This window comes from Dermochelys coriacea, chromosome 6 (assembly GCF_009764565.3).
Source record: "Dermochelys coriacea isolate rDerCor1 chromosome 6, rDerCor1.pri.v4, whole genome shotgun sequence".
Lineage (NCBI taxonomy): Eukaryota > Metazoa > Chordata > Testudines > Dermochelyidae > Dermochelys > Dermochelys coriacea.
In genome coordinates this window covers 437,401-460,171 of record NC_050073.1, presented here as the reverse complement: position 1 = coordinate 460,171, position 22,771 = coordinate 437,401, and the positions used below count along the sequence as shown (strand labels likewise).

The following is a 22,771-nucleotide window of genomic DNA, read 5'->3' as shown; positions in this document are numbered from 1 at the left end:
GGAATCCAGGCATCCGATGAAGTGAGCTGTAGCTCACGAAAGCTTATGCTCAAATAAATTTGTTAGTCTCTAAGGTGCCACAAGTCCTCCTTTTCTTTTTGCGAATACAGACTAACACGGCTGCTACTCTGAAACCAGGGAAACTGAGTCCCACCCCCTTTGCATGCAAACCAGTGAAAAAAACAAGGAAAAAAACAAGAAAACCTCCCACTTTGTCACAGATGCTACCATATATGTTAACATATGAAAAGTCACCAATTCCCCAGCAACCAACCAGCCCTGACATTAGCTTGGAGGGGGGAGATCTGACCACAGTGATGTGTGATTGCAACATCACTCCTATCCAGTCTCACAGCAACAGTCAAATCCACTGAAATCCACTGTGCTCCCACCTACGTGAGACAAGCCAAAAATCAGCTGGGGCAACCACAGGATCTCAAGGTTAATGCATGAGTCATCATCTCCCAGGAGAGTGAAGACACCCAGAAGAAAGGTTTGGTTGTCTTGAAGTGGTCATTGGAGTGGACCATCTAAGGTTGCAGGAAAAAACATTGCATCATTACTTCTGTATTATTTAAGAAACTTTATGCTACTGTATAGTTAACAGTTATAGCATAACTGTGCATAAACACAGGGGGGCAGAGCTCAAATTGCACAGACAACACTGTTAACTTTTGCATCTCTTAACTTACTTTGCAAAATTAGTGTTGCAAAAGGCCACAGGTAAGCCCAAAACATGGAGACCTGGGAGAAGGGTCAGAATCTGCGGGGGGGGGGGGGCAGGGACCATGGGCCGTTATAGCAGGGATACGGGAGAGACAAGAGAGAATATGGGGGAAAATCAAATCAGTATCTGAGATGTCTGTATACTAATGTGAGAAGTATGGGGAATACACAGGAAGAACCTGAAATGCTAGTAAATAAACACAACTATGACCTAGTTGGCATCACAGAGCCCTGGTGGGAGAATACGCGTGACTGGAACATTGGTAGAGAAGGATACAGCTTGCTCAGGAAGGACAGGCAGGGAAAAAGGGAGGGGGTGTTGCCTTATATAGAAACGTACACACTTCTATGAACTGAGGCTGAGATGGAAACAGGAGACAGACTTGTTGAGAGGCTCTGGGTATGGATAAAAGGGGTAAAAACCAAGGGTGATGTCATGGTCGGTGTCTACTACAGACCACCTAGCCAGGGAGAAGAGGTGGATGTGGCTTTTTTAAACAACTAACAAAATCATCCAAAGCCCAGCACTTGGTGGCAATGGAGACTTCAACTACTCAGACACCTGCTGCGAAAATAACACAGTAGGGCACCGATTATCCAACAAGTTCTTGGAATGTATTGGAGACAATATTTTATTTCAGAAAGCTACCAGGGGAGAGGCTATTCTAGATTTGATTTTGACAAATAGTGAGGAACTGGTTGAGAATTTGGAAGTGGAAGGCAGCTTGGGGGAAAGTGATCATGAAATGGTAGAGTTCACAATTCTAAGGAAGGGTAGGAGGGAGAACAGCACAGTGAGCTGTAGCTCACGAAAGCTTATGCTCAAATAAATTTGTTAGACTCTAAGATGCCACAAGTACTCCTTTTCTTTTTGCAAATACAGACTAACACGGCTGCTACTCTGAAACAATAAAGACAACGGATTTCAAGAAGGCAGGTGTAGCAAACTCAGGGAACTGGTAAGTAAGCTCCCATGGGAAGCAAGTCTAAGGGGAAAAAACAATTGAAGACATTTGGCAGTTTTTCAAAGAGACATTATTAAGGGCGTAAGAACAAACTGTCCCACTGCGTAGGAAAGACAGGCTTAACCGGGAGATCTTCATTGATCTGAAACGCAGAAAAGAGTCCTAGAAAAAGTGGAAACTAGGTGAAGTTACAAAAGATGAATATAAACAAATAACACAAATATGTAGGGACAAAATTAGAAAGGCCAAGGCACAAAATGAGATTAAACTAGCTAGAGACATAATGGGTAACAAGAAAACACTCTATAAATGCATTAGAAGCAAAAGGAAGACCAAGGACAGAGCAGACCTGTTACTCATTGAGGGGGGGAAAACAATAACAGAAAATGTGGAAATGGCAGAAGCACTAAATGACTTTTTTGTTTCAGTTTTCACCAATAGGTTAGTAGCAATTGGACATGTTGTCAGATGTTTGGCTGCGTGCGTGTTCTCTCTGTGTGCCACCCCAGCTCTGCGCAGACAGCCGGCACAGCAGACCTCAAGTGAATCGCACAATGACCACAAGATCTGTTAAGGTATGAAGGCACCAGATCAGGTTTATTGTCAACCAAGCACGGTATTGGTTCCCTATACTTGCTACAAGTACACTCAATGCATGTGTGCCTGTGACAATGGACACAGCCATTCCCCCTCTAGCCAAAGACACTCCGTCTGAGACTCCGTTTTATACACCAATACAAACAAGTTACGTATTGCTCCTCTGACATGGTTAGTTACTGCCTCCTGATGTGAGTTGCTACCATCTGTTACCTTGTACATGTTGATTCGATCAAAACATCTCTATCCATCACCCTGTCATCCTGACCTTATCTTTAGGAGGGATCAATGTGTTCTTGTTACCTTTGCGGGGAGAAGTTTGTACCATACTTGATATGGGGTGTTTGTGTTTGCGTGAGTGTTTTGTGCCTAGCACTTTTTAGGAATGTATGTTTCTGCAAATCAGCCCTTTCTTCCCAGATTCTGTGACCTTGCACACGGGCAGAGCCTGACTTCTGCTCACTTTGCTTCTTTGCTTTATATCAGCAAAGCTTGACCACTACTTTAGTTCAGGCCTTGCACCAAGCTTCTGATACAAGGCCTCATGTTTCTGGCTCTCTTCCTTCTACAGGACGTCTAACATAGTGAATGCCAGTGAAAATGAGGTAGGATCAGAGACTAAAATAGGGAAAGAACAAGTTAAAAACTACTTAGGTTAGATGTCTTCAAGTCATCAGGGCCTGATTAAATGCATCCTAGAATACTCAGGGAGCTTACTAAGGAGATATCTGAGCCATTAGCGATTATCTTTGAAAAGTCATGGAAGATGGGAGCGATTCCAGAGGACTGGAAAAGGACAAATATAGTGCCTATCTATAAAAAGGGGAATATGGACAACCCGGGGAATTACAGACCAGTCTGCTTAACTTCTGTATCTGGACAGATAATGGAGCAAATAATTAAGCAATCAATTTGCAGACACCTAGAAGATATTAAGGTGATAAGTAACAGTCAGCATGGATTTCTGAAGAACAAATCATGTCAAACAAACTTGATAGCTTTCTTTGACAGGGTAACAAGCCTTGTGGATAGGGGGGAAGCAGTAGATGTGGTATATCTTGATTTTAGTAAGGCTGTTGATATTGTGTCGCATGGTCGTCTCATAAACAAACTAGGGAACTGCAACCTAGATAAAGCTACTATAAGGTGGGTGCAAAACTGGTTGGAAAACCATTCCCAGAGAGTAGTTATCAGTGGTTCACAGTCATGCTGGAACGGCATAATGAGTGGGGTCCTGCAGGGATCGGTTCTGGGTCCAGTTCTGTTCAATATCTTCGTCAGTGATTTAGATAATGGCATAGAGAGTACACTGTGACAAAGTGGGACTTTTCTTAATGTTTTCTCTGAATACTGTAGGGGTGCCTCAGTTTCCCCTGTGCATTTCTTAAGTCTCTAGGTGGTGGGAAAAGGGGGTGTAATTGTTGCAGAGCAAAGGGCCAGGGTACATAAATGGCGACACTCTGTCTCCTGGCCACTGATGGCCTGGGCCCTTCCCCCACTGCAAGCTGAGAGCTAAAGGGTTGGAGAACAAAGGAATCCGGTGACCTCCTGGCCCGGGAAAGGGACAAAGCCCAGAGGAGGAGGGGCTGGAGAGAGTTTCAGTTTGGGGCTGGCTGGGGACAAGGAGTGAAGTGCAGACGGGGTTGTCTGGCTCACTGCCCCCCCAAAATGGACCCAGCTGAGGGGTCCTGTTCCCTGTACCTACAAGCTCTGTTTTAGACCATTGTTCCTGTCGTCTAATAAACCTCTGTTTTACTGGCTGGCTGAGAGTCACGTCTGACTGCAAAGTTGGGGGGCAGAACCCTTTGGCTTCCCCAGGACCCCGCCTGGGTAGACTCGCTGTGGGAAAGCGCACGGAGGGGCAGAGGATGTCTGGAGACGAGAAGGCTGAGACGGGACATGAGAACAGTTTTCAAGGACATAAAAGGTTGTTACAAGGAGGAGGGAGAAGAATTGTTCTTCTTAACCTCTGAGCACAGGACAAGAAGCAATGGGTTTAAATTGCAGCAAGGGAGGTTTAGGTTGGACATTAGGAAAAACTTCCTCTCAGGGTGGTTAAGCACTGGAATAAATTGCCCAGGGAGCTTGTAGAGTCTCCATCATTGGAGATATTTAAGAGCACATTAGACAAACACCTGTCAGGGATGGTTTAGATAATACTTAGTCCTCCCATGAGTGCAGGGGACTGGACTAGATACCTCGCGAGGTCCCTTCCAGTTCTGTGATTCTATGATTGTGTGATTAACATAGTTTCCATATAGCAAAAGTTTGTTACATATATGCTGGTAAATTGGCACGTTTCTGTGACTGCATACATGAAAAAGCAATCAGCTGGCAAAGGGTGCATACAAAATACCTTTAGTCTAAAGGTTACAAGTTAGTTTCACTTTTACGTTTTGTCAATGATTAACTATAAATGCATAAGGAAATTAAGTGTTTAAATACAAAGCAGTTCTCCGTGTTTTGGAACTAGATCTGCTGCTCTATTTCCCCCCACCCCAGGACCCTGCAGTGTGTAAGTAAGTCACTCGTTTCATATCTTGGTTCATGGAACAGATGTGGAGATGGAAATTCAAGATGAGTAGGGTGATCATATTTCCCAAATGGAAAATGGGACACCGTCTGGGGCTTGCCCGAGCCCTTTCCTCACTCCTTGTGTGGGGTGGCCCGAATCATTTGGCAAAGCCCCCTCCCTGGCCCGAGCTGGTTGCCCAAACCCCCTTCCCTATGCAGGACTGGCCTGAGCCACTTGCCCGAGCCCTGCCTGCACCCCCCTCCCCCTGCGAGGCTGGAGTTGCTGCTTGCCCGAGCCCAGCTTCCCCCCTGCGTGGGGCTGGCATTGCTGCTCATCCCCTCTCATGTTCCTCCACTCCACACCCCCACTTTTTTGACAAAAGTGGCATTTGTCCCGTTTGCTCTGGCCAACTGATCAAGTCAAAAAAGTCAGAACAGCCGGGACAGGGCTTAAAAAAGGGACTGTTCCGGCCAAAGCGGGACATATGGTCACCCTAAAGATGAGAAAAGTTTCAGGGTTGAGCTACTTTGCTGGCTCAGTCTCAAAGATGGTTCTGTTTCTCTCTGTTCAGTAACTTCTGGAGTTTTATTGAAATAAACCCCCTCTCCTCTGTTCTGAAATCTCATGTACAAGTGGTAAGGTTGGATGGTTGAGTACTCAAAGTTCAGAAATGCGAGTGTTAATGTTACCTGCTCTGCCTTACGTCTGTCCCCTTGTGTATGTGCATTGCTACAACACAGGGTGTGGCTCCTCTGACTTGCCCTGGTGTAACCGTATTTCCTCTCCATTTCCTTCCTGCTCCAGGACTGAAAGTGTCTGGAACTGAGAGTTAAGGATGTGATCCTAGTTAAGATCCAGAGTTAAGCATGTGATCCAAATAGGGAGCAGGGGGCTCCCCGCAGCGGGACACATGGTGGAACTGAGCAGTGGTTCTCAACCAGGGGTACGTGTACCCCTGGGGGTAGGCAGAGGTCATCTAGAGATTTGCCTAGTTTTACAACAGGTGACATAAAAAGCGCTAGTGAAATCAGTTCAAATGGAAATTTCCTACAGACAATGACTTGTTTATACTGCTGTGTGTACTATACAAAATTTCTATTCCAATCTATTTATTTTAGAATGATATGGTAAAAATGAGAAAGTCAGCAACTGTTCGGTAACAGTGTCGGTGACACTTTTCAGAGTAGCAGCCGTGTTAGTCTGTATTCGCAAAAAGAAAAGGAGTACTTGTGGCACCTTAGAGACTAACAAATTTAGATGACACTTTTGTATTTTTATGTCCGATTTTGTAAGCAGGTAGTTGTTAAGTGAGGTGAAACTTGGGGTACTTGACCAATCAGCCTCCTGAAAGGGGGACAGTCATCTGGAAAGGTTGAGAGCCACTGAGCTGAGCAACCTGAACGGTAACAGGCATGGTTACAAATGATCAACTGTGAATTGTATTTAAGTGTTGTTTGTCCAGATCAGGAATGAAGATGTTAAATAAGAAGAGATACTGAACCCTGCAGCTCCCGCTAGGCATTCCCCCCTCAGTATTTAGTCATTGATCCTTATCCTGTTTTGAAGGCTGGTGAGTTTTATAGGCAATATTTGCCACAGCTGCTGACTAGCTGTTCTTGTAAGTAATGACCTCTCCTCTGCACCAGTGGGTGAAATTACATCATAACTGCAGGACATAAAAAGTCTTATCTAAACAAGGAGAGTAATTATCCTAAGCACTTTGCTCTGTACTTTCCAGATAGCTGCATCTTTGTGCTGTTTTAAAATTATTTAATAAAAGTAAAATAGACATTGGACTGTAATGATATACTGTATCCCTTCTCCATAAAAACTCATGTGAATGGAAAGAAAATCTTTTCTATTACAGACTGTGGATGTAGTTTACTGTCTAATGGCGTTGGGACCTCTGGAGACACAGATAATGCAGCCCAAACTAGCAAACGTGGCCAGCTGGTGTAACCTGGCACAGCTTCTCTGAGATCAGTGCAGCTACGCCGAGTTACAGCCCAGGATCTGGCCCTGTGAAATCATCCCTCTTTCTCTGTAGGGGGATGCTCCCATCTGCTTTAGACTTTGGCCCTGGCACCTAAAAATGGGCTAATTTTCCCATAAATAAAAGAAGAACAAAGCGGGTTTCTTTAAGGTCATTGGGCTCAGAGTGTGTGGAAATCAGCACTGCCTCCAGAAGACAAGACAGGCCAAGGCCCAGAGGCAGTGGGACAAAAGTGCACCGGCAGGTGGGAATGGTGGTGCTGGGAGGTGAGGTGGGTGGGAAGCAAAGGGGAATTGACTGGGGAGGCAGAATCTCACTGGGGTGGAGCAAGTGCGGACAAGGTGCTTGTCTGGGGGAGAAGGGGAATGGAAGGAGCTGCAAATGAAATACTGTAGATAACACTGAGTGCCAGGGGCTGGATCATACGACCGATCGGGGTCCCTTCTGGGTCCCTATGTTGCTACGATTCTGTGAATTTTCTCCTCTTCAGGTGCCCCATGTAATTGGCTGAGGGCAGCAGACCAGGTCTTGTCCAGTGCTGTAAGGGTTAACGTTTCTAAAAGCCGACTCCTTCTCTTTTAGGAATACAGCAAGGGCTCCCCCCTGTGCCCTCCTCCACAGATGCCACAATTGGTCTGGTTTCCTGTGCTTCTGGGGTGTGTCACTGCAGGGTTGGGTGAGTTACAAACCAGAAGCCCAAGGGGCCGTGCTATGTGACAGAGCGATTACCAGCAGGGACATAAAACCAAACCCACGGCTGTGTGTGGAGTTTATAACACCACATTCTCCTTCTCCCAGAGCCGAGTGACAAATCAAATATCCACTCCAGAGCCGGGGAGGACGTCACCCTCAGCTGCAGATTCAAGCTGTCCTCAGACTTTGTGCTGAACAGACTCCGCATCCACTGGCAGGTCTTCCGAGATGAGGAGGGCTCCGTGGTGCACAGCTACTATGATGGGGCCGACAGGCTGGAGGACCAGGAGGTGGAGTTCAAGGGTCGGACGAAGCTCTTTCTCCAAGAGCTCAGTGAGGGGGTGGCCTCCCTGAACCTCACCCAGGTGCGGCCGTCAGACAGTGGGGAATACAGGTGCATCATAGTGAACAGCCAGGATGTGGTGATTGGGAGCGTCATCCTCCATGTATCAGGTAAATGGACCATGCTCTGCCCAGCGAGTACAGCAAAACCAGAGGTGGGTTAGCTAGGTCTGCAGGGTGCTCCGAGCTCCATTTGTGAGAGGAGCGCGACCTCTGCAGAAAGAGCTGCCATCACCCGTTCTCCAAGGCAGCAAGACTCGACCTGATTCTAATAACAAGGACGGCACCGTTAACTGCTCCTCAGGAGCTGGTGGGGTGAGCTGGTCCATTTTGCTGTCTGGATGCAATGCAAACAACAGGCAAGGCTTGGAGGTTTAAGGAGGATACCACTGCTGAGCCCTGCAGTGGATTGGGCTCCATCAAGTTGGAGGCCCTGTGCTCTCTTGACTTCTCAGTGGTCCACAAAGGATAACCAGAGATCTTGCTTTTCAGCGCCATACGAACTGCCCCAGATCACGGTCCTTTCCTGGGAGGATGGCGAGATGACCCTGCAGTGCAAGTCCAGTGGGGGCTATCCCAAGGCTGAAATAACGTGGCACGATGGGGATGGAAACCGGCTGAACCAGTCAGAGCCGGCAGAACTTCGTCGGAGCAGTGAGGGAGTGTTCGAGGTGCAGAGCCGCCTGGCGGTGACCAGCCCTGGGGACAGCACCTTCTGCTGCTCTCTGATCCACGCCCCCTTTAATCAGAACCTGAGCGTCTGTGAGAGAGTTACAGGTAAGAGTGACAAGCCTTGGCCAGCGCTGGGGTGCACCTTCCCTGATACACAGGATACACAGAGCACCGCAGACATGCAGCCACCTCTGGGGTGGAAGGTAGTAGCTGTTCTGCAGCACACAGCAAGGTAGGGAAGGGCTTCATTTGGGCACAGGCTCAAACTTTGGCTTGTCTGAAAATTGCCAGGGGGAGGTTGTGGCAGGAACTTTAATCTTGGCCCACAGCAAACAGCATCTTAGGGTTTGCAGGCTGTGTCTGGAAGGAAAAACCAGCATGCAGTGAGCTCCTGGGACTCCATTTTTCTCTTTGATGGGCTGAGCTGATGCTGGCAGGAATCAAGGCTGGCTTGCTGGGAGAACAGACACTGTATGGAGCCATTCCCTCTCCCATGCGGGTCAGGGACTCCATGCTCGTTCTGGCGAGTGATAGAGTCCTCTCTTTCCCGGGAGATTCCCCACCTGTTGCTATCTGAGGCCACATCTGTGCTACGGGGACGGAGGCATCGCTAGGGCACTGGAGCTTGGTTGGAATAACCCTGCCATGCAGATGCAGCCTGTGCCGATGGCAGGGGTTTTTCTGTCTCTGGAGGAGCTCCACCTCCCCGAGCAATGGTAGCCAGGTTGAGGGACGCATTCTTCCGTCAGCCTCACGGCATTTACACTGGGGCCTAGGTCGGCGTAATGGCAGCGCTCAGGGCTGTGCATTTTCACACCCCTGAGTGCCGAAACTATACTGACTTAGAATTTGAAGTGTAGGCCAGGCCTCAATGACTATCCACTGGCTGGAGATCCAGTCCTCAAAGTCTGTCCAGTACCATTGAGAAATGATCCCATATGCCTTGTATTGATCACAGTCTGTATCCTGAGCCCTCAACAGCTTTCTTGTAACCTCTCCAAACGCAGCCTTGATGAGGGAGAACGAGACTGAGGCGGGGAGCTCTGGCCACAGCAACGCTTGGATTTTTGCCATCATGGGGGTGGCAGTAACAGTTGTGGTCGGTGTTGGATACTATATGTACCGGAGAAGAAGACGGAGCTCTCAGAAAGGTAACAGCATTGGAGAACTATGTTTTTCTTCTTGTTCCCAAGGGATCCATTTGTCTGGAAAACAAACTATGGAGTGGGCAGCCCAGTGGTGAGCAGCTGGGGCACCCAAATGCTGCCCTCCAGGTAAACTTAGGAGCAACATCACCCACCCAGGAGATATTTGTGAGGGTTGGAATTAATAATGTGTCTACAAAGAGGGGAGGGCGAGAGGGATTCAGACTAATGGATCTGCTGTTAGACAAATTTACCAATAAGGACAAAGTTGTCTTCTTGTACATGATCCATGCATCAGTCTGGAAAGGGAACTGGGAACTAGCGATCAGGGAAGCCACCTGCTCTTTCCCAGAAGATACTCAGAGGCTTCCCACTGCAGCCAGGTGAACCCACTGGGGACCAATCCCTTAATAAGTCCATCAAAGAGGAGTTGCAGGCAGGTTTCGGTACCTCATACTTCTTGGATAGTCGGTCAGGTAATTTCCCTGAAACATAGTCACTTCACAGTCTGCAAACAGATGCTACCTGTAGGAAATATTGTAACCTATAGAGTTTGCAGTTAGAACAGGCAAATACAAGTAATGAGTTGTGAAGCATTCTTTGCATGAAGGATGTAATACAGTCTGACTGTAACCCATGCAATAAAGGGTTATCATATTCTGGCTCAAGGTTATGCTCTTAATTTCAGATACTCCTGTATGCTACAGTGCAGAAAACGAAGTTCACCTGCAGAGAGACTACAACGGTAAATACCCCAGAGCTGAATTCTGTGACGACTCCTTCACATGAAGGATGCAATAGCGCATGTAACACACGGTGCAGCAATGGGTCACCATACTCTGGCTCAGATTTGTGTTCTTGGTTTCAGTTCCACGTGAACAGCATGGTGAAGAGACGGATGTCCTGCTGGAGCCTGATCATGAAGGTAAATATTTGACACTGAATTCTGAGACTCGTTCTTTATGTGAAGGATGCAATAGCTCAGGTAACGCGGTGCGGCAACTGGTCACCACACTCTGGCTCAGGGTTATGTTCTTGGTTTCAGTTCCAAGTGAACACTACAATGAAGAGGATGAGGTTTCCCTGCAGAATGAGTCCGAAGGTAAGCGCCCCACCGCTGGATTCTACACAGTTCTGTGACAGGGACGAGCCTCAAGCTGCCCAGTGAATTGTCTACTGTCCCTGTTTGAACCTTTATCTGATCGTATCCTGTGAGCGGAAACGTTCAGAAGCCACGTGTGCAATGAACTAAAGAGGGGAGACCGGACAATCTTTCTCAACAACGAGACAGAGGAAAATAGTCCCAGAGTACCTTCCTCTGAAATGGGTCCCAAGGCAATGTTTGCAGGTTCCCACATGCACGCTATCCATGCAGCAGGCCTGGGCAGAGAAAACAGGCACTCCTGACGTAATGGGAGCGTGGCTTTAACACTTGGCTAGCACATGCCCACTGAGGAGGCTCAGGTGTGGTTTTTTCGACAGTTTAGAACAGTGTTTTTTTCTTTCTCCACCAAACCAAATAGTTTGGTGCTTGTCTAGGCTCAGATTAGATTTCAAACTCCGGAGGTTTTACTGTAGCCATGTTTTGGTTTGGGTTTGTTAAGTGGTAAAACACACAATTTAACAATGGGGAAAAGCAAATGTTTCCCTCACTCCTCCATAGCTCAAAAATGGCTGAAGAGAAGAGAGTTTGCTCAAACTTTCTATAAAATTCACCTTCACGACAGAGACCAAGGCCAATTTCAGCCCCACAGATGAATGAAGGGTTCAGAAAGTTATGAGATGATGAAAACAGGGGTGAAGAAGTAGGGCTGTTTTGCATCCTGTGAACACCACTGTGTACCTGCTCAGATTCAACCAACTGTGTTTCTGTTAAGCACTGGTCACAAAGGTGATTTTTTTTTTCACTCCTCAATAAAGCTCTTTTTAACTTGAAATTATTTACACTGACTTGTATCCACCATCCTGCTGCCCATTATTTTCTCTGGGCTTGACAACCTACATAATTTTGGGTCATCCAGGAATTTTGCCACCTCACTGCTCATTAATGTGTTCTTTTAAACCGCTACATAAACATCAAGTTCAGGCTGGGGCTGACTACACACACACGCCATTTTTAAATGAGGGGAATAAAGTGTTAAGCGTTTGCTATTCATATCAGATCCATTCGGATAAAGAGAGGTTGCTTCTCTGTCCAGTCACACACTTGGGAGCAGACACTCCCTGGTGCTGAGCTACACAACCCTTGTGGAAGACGTGTGTGTAGGAGGGCGTGCAATGCCCTCTTGTGGCATGTCCTCACATTCATTCCAAACGTAAGGCGGTGTTACAGTTTGGTTTATGCAACCCCCAGCCCCACCCAGGCACTGGTGCCAAGGTCCAAAGACAGGGTCAATGAGCGTCAGGGGTCCTTGCGTGGTGCTGATGGTGTGGCAGCAAGGCACGGTGCAGCTGGGGGGTTGGGGCCAGAGGAGCAGCAGCAGCCGGGGGTGGTGATATTGGCAGGTGATGCAGGAAATGCAGCAGCAGGAGGTGGTGATATTGGCAGGTGGTTCTGGAAATGCAGCAGGAGGAGGTGGTGATATTGGCAGGTGGTTCTGGAAATGCAGCAGCAGGAGGTGGTGCTGGTTTAGGAGACAAACCAGGGTCTACCCCCATCCCAAGTTAGTGCTGATGGCACCAGCGGTTTGCCCGGCACTAGAGGGGATCTGAGGCATAGCCAGTGAGGTGAGCCTGGAGCTAGCGCTAACAGGCCTGATGAGTCCGGGGTGTGAAAGCTTTGCACACTGCACAGTGAGCTAAGGAACAAGTCTGCCCTGGGCAGAGGATGCGGTGGCTCTGCATGTCCAGTTCTGGGTGGCTGGCTGGTCACAATGCACAGCTGTGTGGGGTTCTTGGCCCAGCATGGCTCTGGTGCTACGGCCAACCCGGAAGCTCAGAAATAGATAATAGAAAAAAAAAAGGGGTGGTGAGATTCCTAGGTGTATCCTAACGTATAACTATTAACAACTATAAAACTAACAGCACACACAGATTTAGGGGGATAACATGGATACAGCAGTGGGTCTCTGGGGTGACGGAGCAGGAACTGACTTGGTTGGGGGATGCACGCGCTTAGACAGCCTTGGGCCCTGAACGTTTGACTGGCCCCCCTCAATGGACATGGCTCTGAAGAGGGCCCCGCAGCGAAGAAGAGCTATCAGATCGTATTCTCTGAGCTCCTCCCAGTTCCGTTACCCTTCCTGTAACTAGGCCAGGTCACACTTTTGCTCTCCCTGGCGTAAGGCAGGTTACACAGTCGAGCACTCACAGTTAGGGAAGGCCGGACTGCCAGTTGCCTGTGCAACCTGCATTCTGCTCCGGGCTTCCATTCTGTGCATGATGGAGTGGAGCAGGGGGCCTGTGGAAACAGTCTGTGGTCCTGTAACTAAATGCTGTATCACAATGCATACAAGGGGGCTGGATGAAAGTCACATGGGCTCGACTTTGCAACCCAAGTAGCATTTTTAATGTGTCTTGTAATGTAATTGTGCAGACAGTATGTGCCGTACGGGGTACATGATACTGATATATTTGGATCGAGTTGTATAAAATAGTGAATGCTACAAAGGTCAGCTAGGGGCTCCTACTTGCCCTTTGTAACAATACAAGGAGATTGCCTCCTGGGGCAGGACGCGGCGTCTGGAAAGATCAGGTGGAGGTTGGAGAAGTATTTTACAGAGGCAGAAATGGAACAAGGCCAAGGGCAGGATGTGAGAGTTTTGGATTAACTGGGAACTGGGGACGGGAGGGATATAATTCTCAGGCATGAAGTTGCTGTAATGGGCAGAAATGAATTTCCATAGAGAAGATTAGCAAATTCCTTTGATTCAGTGGAAGCTAGAAATGAGAGGAGAGGGAGGAAGTGTTGTCACACTGGGAGCAGGATCATCAATAGCTTTGGCAAAAGCCAGAACAGAGCTGAGTTGCACCAAGGGAAATATGCGGGTGGAGAGAGGGGCACACAAAGAATGCAAACATCACCACCAATGTGTGTATTGCTTTTTGCAGGAAAAGGGAAATCGCTCCAGGACTTCCTAGTGCACCTGGGACTGGAGAGACACCAAAGCACAAAGCTCAAGCTGGACGACATCCTGGAAATTAACACGGAGATGTTAGAAGAGAGCAACCCTCGGACGTTAGGGGAAATTCCGGGGCATTTCCTCAGGAAGGTCATGGCTGTGAACGGGATGGCCAGACGCACAAGGCTAGGATCTGCTGCACCAGGTGACAATGGGATCAGCAAGGATGGGGAGGAACCCTTTGCCATTATTTCTCCTAGAAACCCAGCCCCCAGCGTGTGTGTGAACCCCCTGGATGTGCTCTGCGCCGTTCTGTGCTGCTCAGACATGTTCCTGCGGCAGGAGATCCTGCTGAAGATGTCCATGTGCCAATTCGCTCTCCCACTGCTGCTGCCTGCCCTGGACACCCCCAGGTGCACGCTCCTGCTGTGGGCCATGCGGGACATCGTGAGGAATTGGAGGCCACTCTCCTTGCGAGAGAGCCGGGGGTTCAGGGAAGAGAACCTGGTGCTCACGTCAGTGCCAACCTTTTCCTTCGTGCGGCTGGGCAGATGCAGCTTGTCCAAGTCCAAACTCCTTAACAAGGTCCTCAGCCCCCCCCACCAGCAGCATGATTTCTTCGTACATCGGGACATGGAGTCTGGGAACGTCCCTCGGGCAATCGCAGAGGGGTTGGTAGAGATCTCCTGGTATTTCCCTGGGGGGAGGGAGAGTTCGGATCCTTTCCAGGAGCCCATTGCGGTTATTAACCTGCGAGGAGACATTGAGTCCCACCGGCTGCAGTTCCGCTTCCTGGCAGAGGTCTCTTCAGCTGTGTTCATATTCGCTGAACACATCAGTGAGAGAAAATACAAACTCCTATCATCACTGCAGGACATGGGAGCAAAATTCTACTTCATACTCAACCCCAGAATTATTATAACCAGAAAAACACAGGGATTCCTCAGTGAATTGGCCCCACTGCTCAGGCTGACCCAGTCCCACGTGCTTGTGAAGGATAACACTGCAAACGATTCATACTTTGTGACAAGGCTGCAGGCCACCTTAGCACACCTGATGAAGCCGCCCCAGAGAGCCATGAGGATAGAGGACATGGCTGTGACAGCGCGTGAATTCGGATTCCAGGTAGATGAGGACTGCAAGGAATGTGAGGAAGCGAGAAAGAGAGCAGACGAAATCACTGAGGAAATAGAGAATGTTGTCAAGTACAAGGGCAGAGCACTGACGCTCCAAGGGGATCCATGTAAACGCCTGGCTGAAGTAGAAAGAGAACTGTGTCAAATGAAGAAGCAAGGGGAAATCCCCACAGAAGATTATAAATCGCAGCTGAGACAGGAATTGCTGAAGTTACGGACCCAGCAGCATGGGCGTGATCTCACAGGCGGGATGGGGACATTTAAGGCATCACTAGAACAGCTCACTCCAGTGGAAAGACACTACTTTCTGAAATGGATGAAATTCAGACTGGATCACATTGCTAGGGAGAATCTTTTCAAACTGCGGGCTGAATATAAGGAGACATATAGGACTCCAGGCTATAGCCCCAAGGAGCTAGCAAAACTAGATGAATTAATTGTAGCCAGTTCCTTAGGGGTGGAGCATTTCATGCGGGAGTTAGGGCAGTTTTATGAGGCAGAACAGTCAGTGTGTAAGGAAGGCAAAATAACACAAAGCCAAAGGCAGTTCACCCATCTCCCAGACATAGCCGCTGACCTGATGCTGAACGGATTTGCTCTAGAGATCATCGATGGAGACGCATCCCACGTCCCGCTGCAGTGGGTGACAGATGTTCTGACCAAGCTCCCTGCCAAGCTGCGGGGAAAGTCCAGATTGCTGGTTCTGTCAGTGCTGGGCGTGCAGAGCACCGGCAAATCCACCCTGCTGAACTCCATGTTTGGACTGCAGCTGGCAGTGAGCAGCGGCCGATGTACGCGAGGAGCCTTCATGATGCTCATTAAAGTTGCAGAGAAGTTTCAGCAGGAGCTTGGCTGCGACTTTATCCTGGTGATAGATGCAGAAGGCTTGAGAGCCCCTCAGCTGGCCAAACTGGAGAACAGTTTTGAACATGACAATGAGCTGGCCACACTGGTGATTGGGTTAAGCGACATAACGATTGTTAACATGGCCATGGAGAGCACCAGCGAAATGAAGGACATTCTGCAAATCGTGGTCCACGCCTTTCTCAGGATGAAGGAAATAGGGCACAAACCCAACTGCCAGTTTGTGTATCAGAACGTCAGTGACGTGTCTGCCCATGAACAAAACCTGAGGGACAGGAATAATTTCCTGGAAAATCTCAATGAAATGACCAAAGCTGCAGCGAGGATGGAAAAACTAAGCAGAGATCTGACTTTTTCTGATATTATGGAGTATGATCCAGAAAAACACAACTGGTACATCCCTGGGCTGTGGCAGGGAGTCCCGCCCATGGCTCCAGTGAACCTGGGGTACAGTGAGGGTGTTTATGAGCTAAAGAAATACTTGGTTGAAGTTATGAGAAGCTGGTCACCTAACAGAAACCCCAGGAACATCCCCCGGTTTACCAAGTGGGTGAAGAATCTGTGGAACGCTGTGAAACATGAGAACTTCATCTTCAGCTTCAGAAACAGCCTGGTAGCTGAGGCCTATAACCAGCTGTGTCTGAGGTACTCGGAGTGGGAGTGGGAGCTCCGCAGGGAGATGCATCTCTGGGTATGTGGCCAAGAAACTGCGATTCAGAACCAGCCATGTAATGAACTACCTGATGCCGGGAACTTTGAACGGGAGGCACAGGAAAAAGTGAAGCAAGGGGAAGAAAAGATTTTGTTTAGTTTACAGGGTTATTTTGAAAGTGGAGCTAAAAACCAACACCTGATAGAAAAGTACAGAGAAGATTTTGTCAGAAGCACAGACAGCCTCAAGAAGGAACTTGAGCGTTACTCAGCCAGCAAGTGTGAAAAAGCGATTCTTATTAAAAAAAGCTGGCATAAAATAGACAATATCCAGGCCGAGTACATGAGAATGACAGAAAAGAAAGTTGTCAGCCTTCTGGAAGATTGCAAGAGAAGAAAACTTAAACTAGACAAGAAGGAACTGGAAGTAGAATTTGAAAAGATGTGGAAAGAAGCAGTGTCTGAGTTAAAGCTCATTAGTTTAAGGAAACGCAAAGTTTCCCAAGATCTAGAGTTCCAGCTGAGAAAGGACCTAGAGAATCGAGGGAGCACAGTCAGGTTGAAACTTCAAGAAGCAGAAAATTTGCGCAGTTACAGGGATAAATCTTTCACTGTGGACAACGAGTATTTGGATTTAACGTGTTTCAGGGACATGAGAGAATTGTTCACACAGGAATACTGGCGCAAAGCAGAGGAACTTGCTCATTCTTTAATGGACAAGTGCCACCATTATATCGAAGAGAAGGTGAATTCCAAAGTGAACTATGATAAGACCTATGGCAGAGAACTGTTGCGGATGATCAACGAGAGGCTTCAGCAGGAGGACGTGCCAAACCTTCACACTAATGCTTGCTTTGAAGTTGACCTGAAACTTCATATTTTGGGGGAGGCGGCCCATGCGTTCCAGGAGATGCATGAAGACTTTATCAAAGAAAATGATCCTCAGGAACGGCTGGAGAAACTGAAACCTCACTATTTGTCCACATTTATAAACCATTACCTGGAAAAGGATTCCTGCCAGCAGAGAGCCAGGAATTTCTGTGAGCTCTGTCTCAAACCTGCCCTGGCAGAACATGTTAACAAAAGACTGGGAATCAGGATAGTCGATGACCTTTCCAGAAGTGAGAAGGCCAATGGTTACCGCAGCCGGGCCTGCTTCCAGCTCTCTGTGCTGCAGAAGCTGCTGGAAGAGCTGGACTTTGGCAACTACGTGAAATACATTAACGACTATGAAAGTTTTGTCAAAGCAGCGATATGGAGAGACATTTCACATCACTATGGAAACAGAGAAAGTGTCGAAGCTCTCGAAGCAGAGATCCTGTCCACCATCATCAAGAAAGTTAGAGGAGCTCTAGAGATGCCAACTGATGGGGGAACGAGCACAGTCTCTGACTTTGTAGCAAATCTTTGCAGGATGTTACAGAAAGACCTAGTCCTTCCCAGAGACAGTTTGGAAACAACGCTCTTCCAATTTACAGCCAGTGCTGATACCAGCCAGTTTTCTGCTGACATTCGGGACTCTCTCTGTGAGCTGGAGCAGAACCTGGTATCAGAATTTAAAGCTGTGAACATAGAGGAGAAACTCTCCAAGCTCCAGGTGAAGCCCCAGGATGAGCTGTTCAAGAGAGTGTTTGGCTGTGGGAAGCAATGTCCGTTCTGCGGTGTCCCCTGTGAAGCAGAAGGCCCGATGCACAGGGAGCACTTTGCATCAATACATCGGCCCCAGGGACTGAAGCGAAGCAGGGATCACCTCACAAAAATACTTGACTATTCGTTATGCTCCTCTGATGTGATCTCTAATGCTTCATTTAACAATTCAGATACAAATGGGAAACTGGTTCCCTTCAGAGATTACCGTCGCTATTACCCAGACTGGCGCATTCAGCCAGACCCCAGCAGTGAGGCTTCCGATTACTGGAAGTTTGTGTTTAAAGAGTTCAGTCACCAATTTGCCAGACTGTATGATACTAAACCAGCCCATCTCCCTGAAGACTGGGGCAAAATAACCAAGGAGCAGGCCCTGGAGACCATGAAGGACATCTATAGCCGGCGTGGCCAACCAGAGCCTGAGAAGGAGCCATAATTTACCAGTGTACATTGCCAAAGAGCCCTAGGGATATGTCAGCAGCCCCCCCATCAGCTCCCCCCTCCCTCGCTCCCAGCGCCTCCCACTTGCGGGCAACCCCACCGATCAGCAACTCCCCCTCCCTCCCACCCGCTGCAATCAGCTGTTTCACAGCAGGCAGGGCCGTCCCTAGGAGGGTGCGGGGCCCAGGACATCCCCTGACCTCTGCCCCTTCCTGCCCCTGCTCCACCCCCTCCCTGCCCCCATTCTACCCCTTCCCCCAAGTCCCCCCCCGGTCTGCCCCTCCTCCGCCCCCACCCCACCTCTTCCCACCCTTGTTCCACCCCCACCCTGCCACCACTCCGCACCTTCCCCCAAGCCCCTGCCCTCTCCTCTCCCGAGCAATGCTGGGAGCCGGTGAGGGGGGGTGGAGCAGAGCAGGGCTGGTGGTGCTGCCGCCGGCCCATGCACCGCCCAGGCCCCACATCCCCCTGAAGCTCGGGGGCCCCCCAAAGCGCGGGGCCCGGGGTGACTGCCCCAAACCATCCGATGGAGCTGCAGGCGGCTTGGGGGCAGGGAGGAGCGAGGGCACGGCAGGCTCAGGGGAGGGGGCGGGAAGGGGTGGAGTGGGGGCAGGGCCTGTGGCAGAGCCAGGGGTGGAGCAGTGAGCACCCCCCAGCACATTGGCAAGTTGATGCCTGTAGCTCCAGCCCCAGAGTCGGTGCCTGTACAAGGAGCCGCATAGTAACTTCTGAAGAGCCGCATGTGGCTCCGGAGCCCCAGGTTGGCCGCCCTGCTCTATAGCATGCAATAATGCAGCACAGACAGACTGTTCTTCCAGACACCTTGGCTGCTCAGTGTTATGCATGAAGAAATGTGGTGAGTAACTTGCAGGGAGGGCCAAATGAAGTAATACGGCAAGTGCAAAGGGGCTTGATACCACAATCTGTCTATTGCTGTATGTGTCCTATGAAATGAAATCATTTTGACTAGGTCTGGCAGAAAAGAAAGGTGAAAATACTGCTGCCCTTTGAGCAATAGTCACAATCAGGGCCTTTTCAGGTGGTTTCCATTTGGACGAGAAATCAGTGAGACAGAGTCATTACGTGCACACAGCCTCTTTCTGTGATCAGCAGTAGGAACACACTACGGACGGGCAGAAAGCCCTGTCCCTTGCACCCAGTCATCCCAGCATCATGGTGTCTTAAGGCTGGTCTGCACTTAAACATTAGATCGACCTAGCAGCGTTGCTCAAAGCTGTGAAAAATTCACATCCCTGAATGCCGTAGTTAATGCGACACAACCCAGTGTAGACATGGCTAGGTCGGTGTGTGTGTATGTTTGGGGAGGGGTGTCCCTAAGATCCAGGGGGAGGGAGTATCAGTCACAGCCCCTACCCTGTCACGCTACTGGGGGATTGTGGGGTGTCTCATGTGGGAGTCATGGGGGGGGCCCTACCAAGGGGCAGGACATGGGCCATGTGAGTGGGGTCCCATGGCAGTGTGACAACATAGAAATTTTCTGTAATATTTCTATGAATCCTCTGCATGCCTCAGTTTCCCACTATACTTTGCATTGCTACCAGGTGGTGTAAAAGGGTTAAAGCTCCTCTCAGGACAGAGCTGGGGCCATAATGAGGCATGTGTGGTATGAATGGGTCATTAAAGGACTAGCTGAAACTGACCCAGATCAATGGAGGATCCACAAAGACAGTGGCAACCCCAAGGGCCAGGATGTTCACACCTAGCAACTAACTGCCAAGAGGAAGGAGATTTCCGCCCTCTTGGCAGAGAAGCAGAGACCAGGCCCCAAATGGAGAACCAAGGGGAAAGGTGTCAGGTAGCTGGGTTAAGGGCTGCCCTTTGGAGAGACACCAGCTCTCCCCTGGGACAGACAGTGAGCCAGAAAGGGAACCAGGGCAGTTTGGCAATGGATGGCAATGGCTCGGCCAGATGCTCTGTGCTTTCACCTTCCTTTCTCTCTGCTAACCTGAGGACTCCCTGTGCTGTGTCCAGCTGACTAATAAACCCCACTGTTCTGACAACGCTGGGTGTCACTGAGAACGCTTGCGGCATCAATCCCTGCAGAGTGGACACGTCTCTCCCAGGGTCTGGCTGAGCGGGACTCGCTGGGCAGAGCTCACGGGGTGAAGCAGGAGGGCTGGAGCCCAGAGGTTCAGTCTTAGGGGGCAGTCAGGCCATGTGACTAACCCTGGAGGAAAAGTGAGACCCCCTGGGGGGCCTTGGCACACGGCAGGGGTTCCTCCTAGACACTGTTCACTCATATGACCAGGGGAACTCATTGCCAGGGGATACTGTGGTGGCCAAAAGACAAGCTCCTAGAGGACTGGTCCACCAATGACTATTAGCCAGGATAGGCAGGGATGCAACCCCATGCTCCGGGTGTCCCTAAACCTCCGACGGCCAGAAGCTGGGAGTGGACGACAAGGGTTGGACACACAATAATTGCTCTGTTCTGTTCATTCCTTCTGGGGCACCTGGCACCGGCCACTGTGGAAAGACAGGGCACTGGGCTAGAAGGACCTTTGGACTGACCCAGTCTGGCCCTTCTTATGTTCCAAAGCTGGGGGTGTAGCACTGATCCTGTAGGTCTGGGACAGGCAGACTTGGGGGGACCCTAGCAGGGTGCAAGGCACCCACTCTGTCAGGAGGGTGCCATACAGGTGTGGGGGAGCCAGGCACGTGGCCGGGTACGTGGCGTGTGGGATGGTTTCTGTGAGCACAGGGCCTGGAGGGATCAGTCCCTGGTGTGGGTGGGGGGAACCATTGCCTGCACCCCCTTTCCCCTTGTGGCGGCTGAAGGAAGAAGGCGGGAGGAAGGAACAATTGCCCCGACTCCTGCAGAGCAGGCTGGCTGGGGTGGAAGCATTGGGGGACAGTGCCCCAGATCCCTCTCATGAGGGGAGTGTCGGGCCACTCCAGCCCCACAGAGCCCATGGTAACGTGGTGAACAGACGGTCTTAGGGTTACTATATTTCAGGTTCCCCAAGAAAGGACACTGCGGGGGGGAAGAGAGGGGAGCTGTAGGAGTACCTGGGGGGTATGGGAGAGGGTATTCCTGTGGCCAAAGCCTGCCTTCCCAGTCACTGATACTGATGCCGCCCCACCCCCCAGTTTCTCCTCCTCGCCCCACTGCGACCCCTCCCCAGTCACTGATACTGACCCCCACCGCCCCCACCTGTGTGGGGATCAGGGCCAGGTGCATTCACGCTGAGTGCCCCTTGTGATGAAGTGGGGCTGTTCTTAATGTTTCCTCTGAATACTGTAGGGGTGCCTCAGTTTCCCCTAGGCAGTTCTTAAGTCTCTAGGGGTTGGGATAAGGGGGTGTAATTGTTGCAGAGTAAAGGGCCAGGGTACATAAATGGCGACACTCTGGCTCCTGGCCACTGATGGCCTGGGCCCTTCCCCCTGCCAGGTGAGAGCTAAAGGGTGGGAGAACAAAGGAATCCGGTGCCCTCCTGGCCCGGGACAGGGACGAAGCCCAGAGGAGGGGGGGCTGGAGAGAGTCATTTTGGGGCTGGCTGGGGATGTGGAGTGAAGTGCAGACGGGGTTGTCTGGTTCACTGCCCCCCAAAATGGACCCAGCTGAGGGGTCCTGTTCTCTGTACCTACAAGCTCTGTGTTAGACCATGTTCCTGTCATCTAATAAACCTTCTGTTTTACTGGCTGGCTGAGAGTCGTGTCTGACTGTGGAGTTGGGGGGTCAGGACCCTCTGGCCCCCCCGGACCCCGCCTGGGCGGACTGGCTGTGGGAAGCGCAGGGAGGGGCAGAGGATGCTGGATGCTCCGAGGTCAGACCCAGGAAGGGGGGAGCCGGGTGAGCTGTGTGTCCCGCAGACAGGCTGCTCACAGAAAGGAGACTCCCCAGAGTCCTGCCCGGCTCCGTAGGGAGCAGCTCCAGAGCATCGCCCGGGGACTCCGTGACACCCCTGCCCTTGGGCACAGCCGGGAGGGGAGGGGGAGACGCCCGGACCCGGCTCCTTCCCTGGCAGGGCTGGTGCTGCCCAAGCGAGGCCCCGGCCTGCCCCTGGGTCAGCGGGAGCCCAGGACTATGGGCCCTGTCGCCTCCCTGTGCCTGGGCCCTGGCTGGACGGGCACCGGCTGTGCACAAACCCGCCCGGTCTGGACAGTTGTGGGGAGCCGCCAGAGACTGCTCCAAATGGGGACTCAGCAGCCAGTGCAGGGGGCAGGGCGGGCACAGACCCAGGCTGTGTGTGTGTGGGGGGGGGGTAGGAGATCAGCACAACCCACGTGCAGGGGGCACAGGGCGGGCACAGACCCAGGCTGTCTGCGGGGTTCAGTACAGACCCAGGCCGGGTGCTGTGG

General features: G+C 50.4%; 1 protein-coding gene across 5 annotated transcripts; it reads left to right on the top strand.

Moving 5' to 3' along the window:
* Positions 1-6,236: 6,236 nt before the first annotated feature.
* Positions 6,237-20,271, top strand: LOC119856733 (up-regulator of cell proliferation-like). Of its 5 annotated transcripts, XM_043517015.1 has the most exons (9): positions 6,237-6,373; positions 7,379-7,472; positions 7,595-7,942; positions 8,324-8,608; positions 9,511-9,654; positions 10,337-10,393; positions 10,517-10,573; positions 13,699-18,399; positions 19,223-20,271. In XM_043517015.1, the coding sequence occupies exons 2-9, from the start codon at positions 7,418-7,420 to the stop codon at positions 19,237-19,239; spliced, it is 5,664 nt and encodes a 1,887-aa protein (XP_043372950.1). In that variant the 5' UTR covers positions 6,237-6,373; positions 7,379-7,417; the 3' UTR covers positions 19,240-20,271. The 5 variants fall into 5 exon arrangements, with proteins under 5 accessions (XP_043372950.1, XP_043372951.1, XP_043372952.1 ...); XM_043517016.1 differs by lacking the exon at positions 6,237-6,373 and having other exon boundaries at positions 6,504-7,472; XM_043517017.1 differs by lacking the exons at positions 6,237-6,373; positions 7,379-7,472 and having other exon boundaries at positions 7,800-7,986; positions 19,223-20,270.
* The last annotated feature ends 2,500 nt before the right edge of the window (positions 20,272-22,771 follow it).